Raw genomic sequence first — 13,863 nt, 5'->3', positions numbered from 1 at the left:
CAATAGAAAAAACTTCTAGCACTAGACATCCTGTCTTCTTCTGTATTGAATCTAACTTTTATAGCACATCATAAAGTACTTAAGTTCAACTTATTTTCTTGAAGTTTTGTAAGTTAATCCTTTATGTTCCAGCAGGGTATGCTGTGGTTACATTCTTGAAGCTCATTGCATAACAGTTTTTGCTATTTTGTATGTAAAATTTGCTGAACTTGTTTCTGTTTCCACTGTGTATTGTACATCATATTATGAAGCTTGTACTATGTAGTATTGGAGTTTTTCTCCCTGGACCTGCACTGTAAATGGGCTCTTTGAGCCCAGTGGACATCCCCGGTCATCAAACTGGAAATAAATAAATAAATAACACTCAGTTCTGTATAAATCATATCAATATTCACAAATAATATAGAATTATTTACACAATTCTAGATAGTTGGGCTGGCAGTGTCACATGGACTCATAACTCCTTTACAGGAGCAAACCAGGAGCAATGTCTGGTTAAATGACTTGCTCAAAGTCACACAGTAGGCAAAATAAGGCTGAGATAACCAACCCTTATAACACAGGAACTACAACATACAGCCTTAACGCTCTATGGTCCATGCCTCTTTTCTTATATTTATATATATGTGAAGAATTGTTCAAAAAGAAGTACCCTAGTACAGACCTCTGTGATGCATTACTGCTAAACCTTGACTTCTTATGACAGGTTTCTAATCAGTATTTTTATTCTTTGAATGCTGCATAGTCTGATATCCAAGGCTTTAAATTTACTAGTTATACTAGTTATTTATTTACATGAAATAATCTCAAAATCTTCAACAAAGTCAATATGAGCAGCAAACACTGCAAGCCCTTCAGTTTATTAGTTTGTTTTGTGATCGATTTGCTGGTTTTCAGTTTATTACTGCCAACTTTTCATCAAGTGTTACTTCTGCCTTTTCTAAGAATACTACATACGCATTCTGTGCCATATCTAACACAAGTGCGTCCCCTGTGTCATTTTTGTAAAGTTCAGTTATGACTTTGTCCACAATACAATTTTGAATAGAATATTTGTCAGACTGATGTGTCTAAAATTTTATAATCTAGTATGACAAACATAACCTATCTTTCTCCATACATCAGGGATTTGCACACCTGCTAACATTTTGTTTACTGTGATGAACAGGAGTTATATTTCCACCAAAATTACCAGATGTGTTGTTTGGCCCCATGGACATGAATTGCTTTAATTTTATTTCTGGCAATATTTATTTTTCTGCAGTTATATATGAGATGCCGCCTTAATCTTTATACCACCCTGATACTTCTGTTTTTTTCTGTAAGCACGTTCTCTACATCTTGTTGATGGTGATAACTGCTAATGATAAAATTTACATTTTCCCGTTTAATTTTCTGATGTATTTAAAGAATATCCCATTATTGATTTCAGCCTTTGAGATCAAGCTTGGTTCATAGTAAGAGTTTTAAGACTCAATAAGACAAAGTAGTGTCATCAATTCATTTAGTTTAGATTTGGTTGTATGATTAAGGTAATTTTGGAAGCTAAATAGTACCTCTTTTGTTTGTATTATTGCTGCATATTTTATTAAGTTTTAATTCCACTTCCAGTTGAATTTGCTTTCATCTTTGTAGTGTCAGTGTGTGTTCAAGAATCCAGAAGTTAATAACATCATAAAATTGATTGATATTGTTAGCAAACTTATTTAGGGTACTGAGGATAATGCCATTGGCTTTCGTTATACGTATATCTCATTGCATCATAGTGTGCATTGGAAAACTCCTAAGTAGGGTGATACTTTATAAATGAGCTCGGTATTATCCTTAGGCTAAAGATGATGGTATCAGGATCTATGATAGTTAAAAAGGATATAACCATGAAGGAGGAACAGAAATGCCCCAAATTTGTTAGGCAATTGAATTCTGTAGTTGGATTTTTTTACTGAATGTTGTGCTGATTATTCCAAATTGTTTTAATTAACAATCAATTTATAATTCAGCATAGCTATTTAATGTTGAGCAGATTGCCCAGTTAGTGTTTGGGTAGTCACAATTCCCTATAATTGCTGTATTTTGATTATTTTTTTTTTTATCTTGAAGTTGAGTTAGGACATCCTTATGCACTGTGAAAATAAAGATTGGGTATGGTAGGTTAATTTTAATATTACAGTAATCTTAATTTTTTACATGCCTGTTTTATATACTCTTTATAGATTTAGCTCTGCTTTTGTAGTCCTGACCAGTATTTAGAAACACACTATGTAAACCTAAATAACCATAAAAAGAGGGTACCCAGAGAACTTTTTAAGTGATATTTTCAATGAAGTGGTACAAAAAACACTCGGGAGATTTTACCCCACTGATGGGTATACGGTTGAATAACCCGTCCCAAGGTATGAATAAGGAATCTATGAACCACTTCAGTAGAGAACTAGTTTTAACTTTTAACAGTGATTTCTATGATATAAGACACATAATTGAGAAAAACTGGGTAATTTTCTCGGTGGACCCCCAACATATTAAAGTTGTGGGGAAGAGATCACAAATAATGTACTAGAAGAATGTATGTATAAAAAACATGGTGGGAAGGGAAAGGACAACTAATTCAAAGGCAAGATGATTAAGAGTGGGTCCTGTACTCAATATCAACACATTTTAGAATGTAACTCAGTTAATGTCCATAATTATGGGTCCATAAAACTTAAAAAGAAATATAGTTGCAAATCACAGGGTGTGGTATATTTAGCATCTTGCCAACAATGTCCTGCATATTATGTGGGAAAAACTCTCAAACAGTTCCGCACCAGGATTTATCAACATGGTTATAGTATTAGAAAGATGGATAGGAACAACACTCTGGCAAAACATGTGATTATTTTTCCACAACATACTTTCAAATTCATGGTGATTGACCACGTGGATTTGGGAAGGAGAGGGACATCATATAATAAATTTTTGGAGTTCAGGGAACTGCAATGGCAGTTTAAATTAAACACAGTTACCCCTCCTGGACTGAATGACTAATGTTCTGTTTAGAGTGTGTTAAAACTATAAGTCATTTCTTAATATTAAATCATTGCAGTTTCTTATGTGGTAACATACAGCACATTTTTAAAAAAAAAATTCTTGTTGAATACATTCCTTAATTTTTAGCATGGTATTTTGTACAAAACCATACATAAAAGCAAATATTTCATATTTGTTTATATGTTATGTATTTTTAACTTCTTGTATAGATAATTTCATGTAGGGCTTTATTGTACTATATCTTTAAATGTGGAATGAAAGTTTGTAGTTGTCCAATCAGGTGTTTTTGAATGGTATATAAGGTGACTGTTCAAATTATGTTTTATTCTGATGAAGTCTTTTACATTGTCAAGACAAAAGTGCGAAATTAAAATACATTGGTGTGGTTCCAGTTTTGTGGTGATTCTTTGTTATTTACTCTGTGACTTTGAGTAAGTTACTTAAGACAGACAGCGCTCTGGAGTAGTTGAGAAATTGAACTAGGCTCCTGCCTGGTCTCCTTGACTGCATACCTTGGAACTACCCATGAACTATGTTATATTATGTTTTACAACATCAAAGTGAGATAAATTGACTTGAACTATAACCCAAGTTAAGCATTTTAAACACTTTTCATGACAACAGCAATATTTGTTTCTGCCATCAGCAATATAAATCAGCAGCTCTGAGTTATGTGACTTATTGCATCTTTTTTAAAAATAAGTGGTATATCATTATGTGCTAAGTGAGGAGAAGGACATTCCTGTTTAGCATAGAGGGATGAAACACTAACAGTGACCTAGGTGGTCCAGATTTGACTAGTGGACAGGCACTACAGCAGCTAGTTAGGGGTAGAAGAGAAAGGATAAAGCTATGCATGTTTACCTCCTTTGACAGGAAGATGTAGGGATATTCTGGGGTAACATATCCAGACATGTTGTAGTGGTGATACCAGGATTAAGATGAGAAAAGCAACAACACTTTGTAAGGTGGACAAGCAGCTTAAAGGAGATGATTACTCTATGGGTTTTGGTGCTTACCTCTGAGTGCCACTCCAAGACCATCCAATGACATAAGCCCAGAGATGGGCAAGACTTAACAGAAAAACTCATCTGGCTGTAGTATGATGGCCTGTCATCTCTGCTCTGCCCCTATGGAGGCATTCATAACCTGATGGCCAAGACATTCTCCCATGTAAATGGATGAGATCCATCAGTGACAGACATATTTTGGTTACATCCATAGTATACATTTATATTAGGAAAGGGCAGCTATGAGGGCTACTATGGATCTGAAGTTAGTAGTAGCTAGCAAAAAATAAATAAAATAAAATAAATAAATAAAAGGTAAGGAAAACAAGGTGATATACAGCTTTTAGAGTATTCAGTGGCAGGTGCTACCTGCTGGAAATAGTTTATGTCAGACAACCTGGCTGGTTTCATTTATTTAAAACTTGCTGTATAGCAGCTCTTTACTCAAAAAAGCATCAATGTAACTTATTCAGAAACAGTTCTCCAATCTTAATGACCTGCTTGTTGCAAGTAGTCACTATAGTACATCTACTTTATCAAAAATGTTCAAATTTAACTTTTTGTTTTGCTTATTTCTTTTCTTTAGGAATATATTCACCCACCTCTGACTGTAGCAAAGCAAATGGTAGGCATGCTATGATTATTGCTGGATATGATTCTGGTTTTTGGATAGTAAAGAACAGGTTAGTATTCTATGTTTCTTTTATTTTTTTATACTGCATAATCAACAAGATCTTTTTATATTGCCTTTTGTTGCTGTAGTTATTATTATTATTATTATTATTATTATTATTATTATTATTATTATTATGGCCATGGTGGTGCAGTGGTTAGCATTGTCTCCTCACAGCAAGAGGCTCTCCGGTTCAATCCTCAGCTGGGGTGCCTTCTGTGCTGAGTCTGCATGTCCTCCCTGTGGTTGTGTGGGTTGCCTCCGGGTGCTCCGGTTTCCTACCACATCCCAAAGGCACGCTGTAGGTGGATTGGACTCTCTAAATTGGCCCTAGGTGTGAGTGCATGCATGTATGTGTTTTCCATGGAAGGTTGGGCACCAGGCTGGCAACTCGACACCGTAAAACTCCACTGCCAGTCTTAAGAGGACAGGTGATCCTCTATGGTGACCCCTAACTGGGAAAAGCTGAAAGAAGAAAAAGGATTATTATTATTATCTAACATATATCCAACTTAAGATAATAAATAGTTAATATATTGAACATTCAGTATTTTAAATGATACTGAATACTGCAACGACCTTAAATAATGCAACATGAAAGTAGTCAATTGATCTGCATGTGTGTGTGTGTGTGTGTGTGTGTGTGTGTGTGTGTGTGTGTGTGTGTGTGTGTGTGCATCTACATGTGAGATTAATAGCAAATGATATGATGACTATTTTCAGTTATAACCCAGGCCAAATTGCAACAACAAAAATAAAAATGCAGCAGTATATATAAGAACAAGTTATATAAATTCACAATAGTCAACAAATAGCTATTAGCTCAGTACTTCATTTACCACAAAGAAGTGCAACTTACTTAATAAATCTGGACAATATAAAATAAATTCATAAACAGATCAAAAAGAAAAGTAACCATGATGATGATGACAAAGATAAAGATTGTGATGACAATGACAATCATCCACTGGTATATCTGCAATTAAACAAATTTTTACAGATTTTCAAAATTGCATCAGCAGTCATGAATGAGTTACTGAGTCTCATGCAATTGTCAAAGCTACTCCTAGTCCTGTAAGAGTATACATACATATATATATATATATATATATATATATATATATATATATATATATATATATATACATGCACACACATACACATCTGTCTCTCTGTTTATATATATATATATATATATATATATATATATATATATATATATATATACATACATATATATATATATATATATATATATATATATAAAACAAGAGAGAAGTATTTGCAGATGTGGCTTAGCTGGGAGACTTAAGGCAGGTGCAGTTGTATCTTCCATTTGGCTCCTACATGGATCATTGTTGGACCTGTATCTTTCCAAAGTCTACATATGTCATTGCAGAAAGCTTATAAGGAAAAGTATGCATGTCTGATTTCTATTACACAATGGTATGTAATAGGACTTGTACACAAAAACTGAAGCATGAATGGCAAGAGAATTGGCTACATTGGAGAAATTATGTAAGACTTAGCTTAAATATAATGAAAATACAACATAAAGTATCTGTGAAGCAATTAGTTGAAAAACAAAATGAGTTCACAGCTGGAAAGAAGCAGTAACAATAAGGAAAACACAAAATAACTTATGGCATTCATGTCATATTTTTCCAAGGTAAGGCAACAGAGTGAAAGTAAAACAGCAAAGCAATCAAGTAGAGAATTAGCATAGCTGTAAAGAGTCAATACTAACAGAAAACAGGAAATTAGTAATTTTGCATGTGCATAATTCTTAACATACTACATAAAGCCAAAAAATGTATCTGAACAAAACACCACTAGTCCTGCCACGTATAAAATAGATATAAATAGCAAAAAGAATTTAGAAAGGACCTTATGCAGATTGTGCTAATGTCATAGATTATAAATGCAACTCACTATATTGGGTGCACAGTACCTTGAATTGTGAATGATTCACAAAGCCAGTCTCGTAGTATATAAATTACCGACAGACAATATTGTCACTATTTAGCGGTATATCCAAAAATTCCTTTACACAGCTATTCAGTTCGAAATTGCACTATTGTAAAAACAATTTGGCAGTACACAATGCCTTGAGTAGTGAATAATTCACGTGAAAAAATCAGTCAAAACAAAGTACCGACAGGAACGACTGTCAGTATTTAACCATATATCCACAGGTTTCACACACAGCTATTCAGCTCGAGGATCCACTCTCATAAATACTGTTTCACGTAAATGTAGTATCAGTAACCAACTTGCAATTCAAACTGGTATTGCCACCAAAACAATGCTTATACTATACGGTTTCAATAATCAAGCGTAAGGCGGGTAAAATAGTTTATTTAAACATACAAGGCAAGCGCTTTCAACTATGTCTTCATCAGGCCAAACAGATTTACTTACAATTAGCTTCCTTATATAGGTACTGCTATGGTGATGTCATTTCCTGATATAAATTTTTAAAAATACATGCTTGATTTATAAATACAATCAAAATACAATAAAAAATATATATAATAAAAAATACAATTAAACTAAACAAATCAAAGTATTTCATTATCCTCTAGTTAATGCAAGTGTAATTTGCGTATGCTTTAATTATGTCAATCTTTCGTATCTTAACGCAAGATATTATTTATGTAATATTAAGCACATTCCCCCTCTTTATGTTTGCTATTGTGTATGAATATATTATGTTTATATGAATTTTAATAGAATTTTTAACTGTATTATTGCTTAAAATTCAAAGTTGATGCATTGTTCAATAATTTTATTAACATACACATTTTGTATACATACATATATTATATAATATGAAATTTATATGGTTTATTTATGCAGCATATTAGTTTATTACAAATAGAATTTTTTACATATGTCTATTTATATAGTTGAAATATTATGCACAATCCAACCTAGAGCCTTGGGAATAAGTAATGTAGTACTAAACACTCATGTATTTATGCACACTATATTATTTACCTCGCATATATAAGTACATGTTAGTGAATTATGTTTTAATAATTGGTTTTATTAAATTGTTAAACTGCAATATTTATACACATATATAGATGCAACTTATGCAGTCTCTATTATTTGTTTCATAGCAACACGTTTTTACTTATTTTATAATATGAAACATTTATTTATTTAGTATTAAACATCTGTGCATTCATGCACATTATATTATTAATCTTGCATATATAAGCACATGTTAATGAATTATGTTTTAATAATTAAAGTTGTGTCAACTGCAATTTATTATTTTTCTTCTATATACATACACACACACACATATAGATGCAACTTATGCAGTGTTTACTATTTGTTTTACAGCAACACGTTTTTATTTATATCACAATATGCAATACTCATTTTTATTCATTTTACCTAAATAGTGTATAGCTCATTGTCTGTGAAACAAATTCTTAAAAATTACTGTTACACCAAGATATTAGACATATCTAAACATAAGAGATATGCCATTAAGTATTGTAGCACTAAACATCCTTAAACATCTTGATGATGTTATTGATTGCGCGCATACGCACATGCTGATTTGTATAAGCTTGTTGAGTTACGGACATATTACTAAATAAAGTCCTTATAAAGTAATACACTTACAACACAGCAGAAATTCTATGAGTTGTAATATACATTATATTTTGTTATATATGTATAATTTGAACGAAATTTCTGATACAAAATGTAGCAGCCCTTATTGCGTTAAGATATGAAAGATTGACATAATTAAAGCATATGCAAATTACACTTGCATTAACTAGAGGATAATGAAACACTTTGATTTGTTTAGTTTAATTGTATTTTTTATTATATATATTTTTTATTATATTTTGATTGTATTTATAAATCAAGCATGTATTTTTAAAAATTTATATCAGGAAATGACATCACCATAGCAGTACCTATATAAGGAAGCTAATTGTAAGCAAATCTGTTTGGCCTGATGAAGACATAGTTGAAAGCGCTTGCCTTGTATGTTTAAATAAACTATTTTACCCGCCTTACACTTGATTATTGAAACCGTATACTACAAGCATTGTTTTGGCGGCAATACCAGTTTGAATTGCAACTGACTGATTTTTTCACGTGAATTATTCACTACTCAAGGCATTGTGTACTGCCAAATTGTTTTTACAATAGCGCAATTTCGAACTGAATAGCTGTGTAAAGGAATTTTTGGATATACTGCTAAATACTGACAATATTGTCTGTCGGTAATTTATATACTACGAGACTGGCTTTGTGAATCATTCACAATTCAAGGTACTGTGCACCCGATATAGTGAGTTGCATTTATAATCTATGACATTAGCGCAATCTGCATAAGGTCCTTTCTAAATTCTTTTTGCTATTTATACTACATAAAGCATTATATAGATTTCTTGACATGTAATGTTTCCAAAGGTGCAGATGAGATTGAAGAGGACTGCAAAAGACAGTTAAATGGTGTATGGCCTCCACCAGAAGTTATATAATGAAAAATTATTAGGGCTTAATAATATATACAGCTGTAAAAGAGGAGGCAAGAGTGAGACATTGCATAAACACTTAAATTTATTAAGGAAATCTACAAAATTAGTGCTTCAGTAAAGGGTTATATGAAAACAAGAGGGCAACCAGAATATAAAAGATGGACGGTTCAAGAGAACACAAGAAAGTATTTCATATTGGATGTGGTAGCTGGTTGGAATAGCCTTTCTACAGAACTAGTAACATTAAAAATGTGACAAAATTAAAAAATGTATAGAATAGCCATAAGTTTATTTTTATGCAGGAAGAAAAAGGAAAAAAGAAAGAAGCCATTGATTAAGCAAGTTAAAATAACTATTTAGGAGGTAAAGAAATTAGTTTACAAGTTTAACCAAGCAGTTCTTACACAGTGTATAGATTAATAATTGTTAGGTACCAGTTACAAGTAACCTTGTTATGACAATGAATTATCATGGTAAACACTGAAAAAGTGGCATACTGCTAGATGGAGTCCCAAATATGGAGACTGAATGGTCAAAGGAACAGACTTACATATAATAAGTATGAGATGCCATTTCTTGCAATATTCCCATTTCTCTAAGGTATGGCAATCTCAGAATTAGTATATATAAGTTTTGGGGGGGCTTGACCCCTCACGGGGGGGTGGAGGAGGCATGACCCCCACGCAAAAAGAAGTTTAAAGGAGAAGAACAATTTGAGATTCATTATTTTCCTGTGGTTTTGGTCTTTTTTGGCTTATTGGCACTCAGCATTTTGAGTGCTGTTATTTCAGTACGGAGCCATTATCACACCATAAACTTGTGAGAATTTTATTAAATCCACTAGACAAGAGAGTATGTGTCAACTTCTAAGGATACATGCAAAGATAACATTCAGCCATTTTTTTTTTTGCTACTTAATCCAGTTTAAACTCATAATCTACTCATAGAATGCTAAAGTGTTTTTGTCATGTAAAGGTAGAAAAAGCCTTGAGTGATTTGTAAAGACTGAAACACGGTGGGGTATGACCTCATACACTGTCTTACTCTATTCTGTAACCATAGAATTCAGCATGAAATAGATGTGTAAATGCTGCAAGAATCATGGACCATTCACAACAGTACACCAGTTGTACATAGGCTTATCCCCACATGGAGACACATGGGTTTAGAACCACCATGTATTGTAAATGGCATGGTGCTTATGATAGTATCAGTTCCCCTCCCATGCTGACATTCCAACTATCACAGGTGAGCAGCTACATCCATGAAAAAAAACTGTTAAAACACATTTGTATTCAGTCAGGAAGTTCATGTGGGTTACAGAGATGCATGCAAGCCTGCGATGACAATGCACACATACCCCTCCCCAAAAAATTACACCCCACATTCCAGCCAATGTGAGTAATCAAAGTACCAGATGCCCTCATTACCATAATATGATAATGATCCTAGCTTCGCTACTGTGCCTAATGAATGAACAGTCCTTATGAATCTGCATTTATACTACTGATGCATAAGCCAGTACACCATTCATAGAACAGTGGCATCTTTGGTACAATGTTTGTCATTTAGTAATCCATATCTTTGTATCAGGGTAATAATAGATGCTTGTGTTCCTTCTGGCATTAAGGAACATACTTCCATAAAACTTATTTTGAAATGGAGATAATTATTCCACCACAAGTATTATGAAAGAAACTTGTGAACGTTATCTGGACTCAGTTTTTTGATTCATCTGCCTTGTAAGTAACTGACATTAAAATGGTTACTTTCAGTAAGAATTGCAGTTTCTACTACTAACAGTAGTGTTTTGCTTAATAAAATCCTGGTGTTTTATATTTCATTTCTTCCCCAAGAGGCATATTCTCATTCATCTTATGAATGTTTATCACACTCTTTCACCTAGATCTTTTTATATAATTTACAAAGATTTTGTACTTTCTTTTTATTTATATCATGACTCTTCAGTTAGTTAACTTTTGCCAATACCTAGTAACTTTGCTAAGAGATTATTTACTGATTTTAAAGAAACTAGACAGTATCTTTTTCAGGAGAGGGATCTGGACGAGACTTTTACTATGCATGCTTACTTATACTGATTTTTTCTACTGAAAATACATGCAGTTACATGGCTCCTGAGTAAGGTATGCCCGTTGTCATTTTATCTGTACCACCAGGTTTAGATGGTTTCTAAATGAATTCCTATATGGCTGCATGTGTCCAGACCTTTAGTTCTCAGAGTATAACCCACATTTACACTAGTCCAATGAAGTCTCCGTTTTAGAGTCAAAATGAGATATATGTAAATCAGCCATTAAGAACATAGCATAGACCTCCACTTCAGAAGTACCAAGATATTGCATGGTGACGTCTTTAGCTGGGGTGTGTCTCTCTTGCAGTTTTTGCTGGTTGTGTGTCTGTGTGACCTTTTTACCCTTTTGTGTTGGTGTTATTTGAAATAATTTGCAGGTACCCTAACATTTATGGACATCACACTTGGTTTACAGTTCTGTGTTTTATCAGAGGGAAAATTATTAAAATAAAAATCTTTTAACAACTGTCAAAATGAATTTCTGTATTTCAGAAAAATTCCTAGGTAAATCAAACCAGAAATAGGTTTGCAGTCTGTAAGGCATGGGTAAGCATTTGTTGTAAGTTCAGATGAAACTCATGTTTCTGCTTTGTTATAACAAAAAGGAATATTATGCAACATTTCTTGTCTAGGAAAAGCAGTTAGAAACATGAATATTATGTCTATAGAGTTTCTTGTCTTATTACAAGTTCTGTAATGAATGTAGCATTGTTGGTATACTGAAGTCATGGGAAACAGTTCGGAGATGTGAACATTCCAACAAGCTTAGGGGACACTAAATAATAATTGTACTATTCTGCTGTCCATTACAGATATAAATTATGATTGGAATGTATTTTTCAGAGGGTATCACTTGGACTAGTCTGTGCCTTGTTTCATGTACTTGAGACTTCTATGCTTGAGTCAGGTAGATTTTTGCATAACTTTGCACTGTGTATAATCTAATCTTGCTGCCATTTTATCTGAACAATAAATCTCTTGACTTATACTGATTTGATGTCTCAAGGAATTCACTGAAAATGGACAGTAATAAGAAACCTCTTAACTTTGGCAAACAGCTTGGTATGAAAGACCTAGTATGCTATCTCATCTGCTTGAAAAATTTATGACACAGAAGTCAGCTGAGCAGGAAAAAAACAGAGGCAAAACAGACAGAAAAAGGGATCCAACCTCTTCAACTAGCAAAGAGGGACAGATTTATCTCCCAGTGACTGCCATATCTTTGAAACAGGCTACCAATTCATGTGAAACAGAGCACCTCTATGACACTTTTCAAGAGAGGCCTGGATGAGTGGATGGGGCACCGTAAATTCTTACCCGGGATAGCACTCATAACTCTCCTGGACATGAGCAGTCATCGCTAAATGGAGTCTTAGGTAATGCCTAGTACCTCTATGGTATTACATGGGGTTGAAACAGCTATGCTTAAAATGGCCACTGGGTCAATAGCCTAGTAATCTCCTATGATCCTATGAAGAGAATAGATCCTGAAGCATCTTCAAAAAATGGAGATAGGGAGGCTACAGACAGCAGACACCAGCTCACGAATGTATGTGTTAATACAAACAGAACTACAGACAGGTAGCAAATTCAGTATTTCATTGCCAAATGCATGGATAGTGCCTTTAGTTTATCTTTTCTCCAAATTACTAAGAAAGTTTTCATGGGGAGTTTCTCCAGACATTTTTTCCAACTGGCACAGTAGTACAGTGGAAAGTGTTGTCATCTCACAGCAAGAGGTTTCCTGGTTCTTGGCTGAGTGCCTTCAGTGTGGAGTCTGTAGGTCCTCCATGTGTTAGTATGGGTTTTCCTCTGGGTGTTCTGGCTTCCTCCACCATTCCAAAGACATGCAGTGGGTGGATTGGACACTCTAAATTGGCCATAGGTGTGAACGTGCATGCAAGAACAGCTGTAGCAGGGGTAGCCACCCAGCAGTGTAAACCTTGGTTCTAGATAGTTGCTACTGGTGAAGTGACTCCCTGACCCCATATGCAAAAATGGGAAAAAGGTGCTGTGTACAGCATTGATAGCATATTGTATGGTTTTAGTACATCAAATGGTAAAATAGTCTCTATGATAATGTGCATATCAGGAATAAAAGAGAAAAATGTCCAAATAGACTGATGAATGTAAGTTGTCAGGAATCTCAGAAACTGTTATGTTTAAAGGCAGGACCTTTCTGCCAGTGCAGCTATTATGGCAAAATATTTTCAATGTTTGACTTTTTTGCATCATGGTTGCCATGAAATTGTTAGAAGTTTAAAAGCAGTAGGATGTGTGATTTCATTACATGGTCTCCATTACTCTGATTTGCCAAAGAAGAGAAATTAAATTACATTGTAATTTAGAACAGTAGACAGTATCCTCCTGGAAATATTTTTAATTGTTTCTAGATAAATCATCCTCTGCAGACAGTTTTCAGTGAATGTAAATGTAAGAGAATTGTTTCTGTTTTACACAGAGAAAGATTTATGCAAAATGCCTACACAGGGGTGGGAGGATGACATAATGGTTAAGGTGTTTACCTTAAAGACACAAGGTGCGGGG

At 33.8% G+C, this 13,863-nt stretch overlaps 1 protein-coding gene across 1 annotated transcript in view; it reads left to right on the top strand.

Moving 5' to 3' along the window:
• LOC122816328 (pro-cathepsin H-like) overlaps positions 1-13,863 on the top strand; it is a 256,322-nt gene that overhangs the window by 162,282 nt on the left and 80,177 nt on the right. The window contains exon 5 of the mRNA XM_044089057.1: positions 4,624-4,720. Within this exon, the coding sequence (XP_043944992.1) occupies positions 4,624-4,720 (97 nt within the window). The remainder of the gene's footprint in view (positions 1-4,623; positions 4,721-13,863) is intronic.

This window comes from Protopterus annectens, chromosome 1.part1 (assembly GCF_019279795.1).
Source record: "Protopterus annectens isolate FY-2018-M chromosome 1.part1, PAN1.0, whole genome shotgun sequence".
In the NCBI taxonomy this organism is placed as follows: domain Eukaryota; kingdom Metazoa; phylum Chordata; order Ceratodontiformes; family Protopteridae; genus Protopterus; species Protopterus annectens.
Note: the sequence above shows the minus strand (reverse complement) of the source record. Positions and strands in the feature narration are given on the sequence as shown.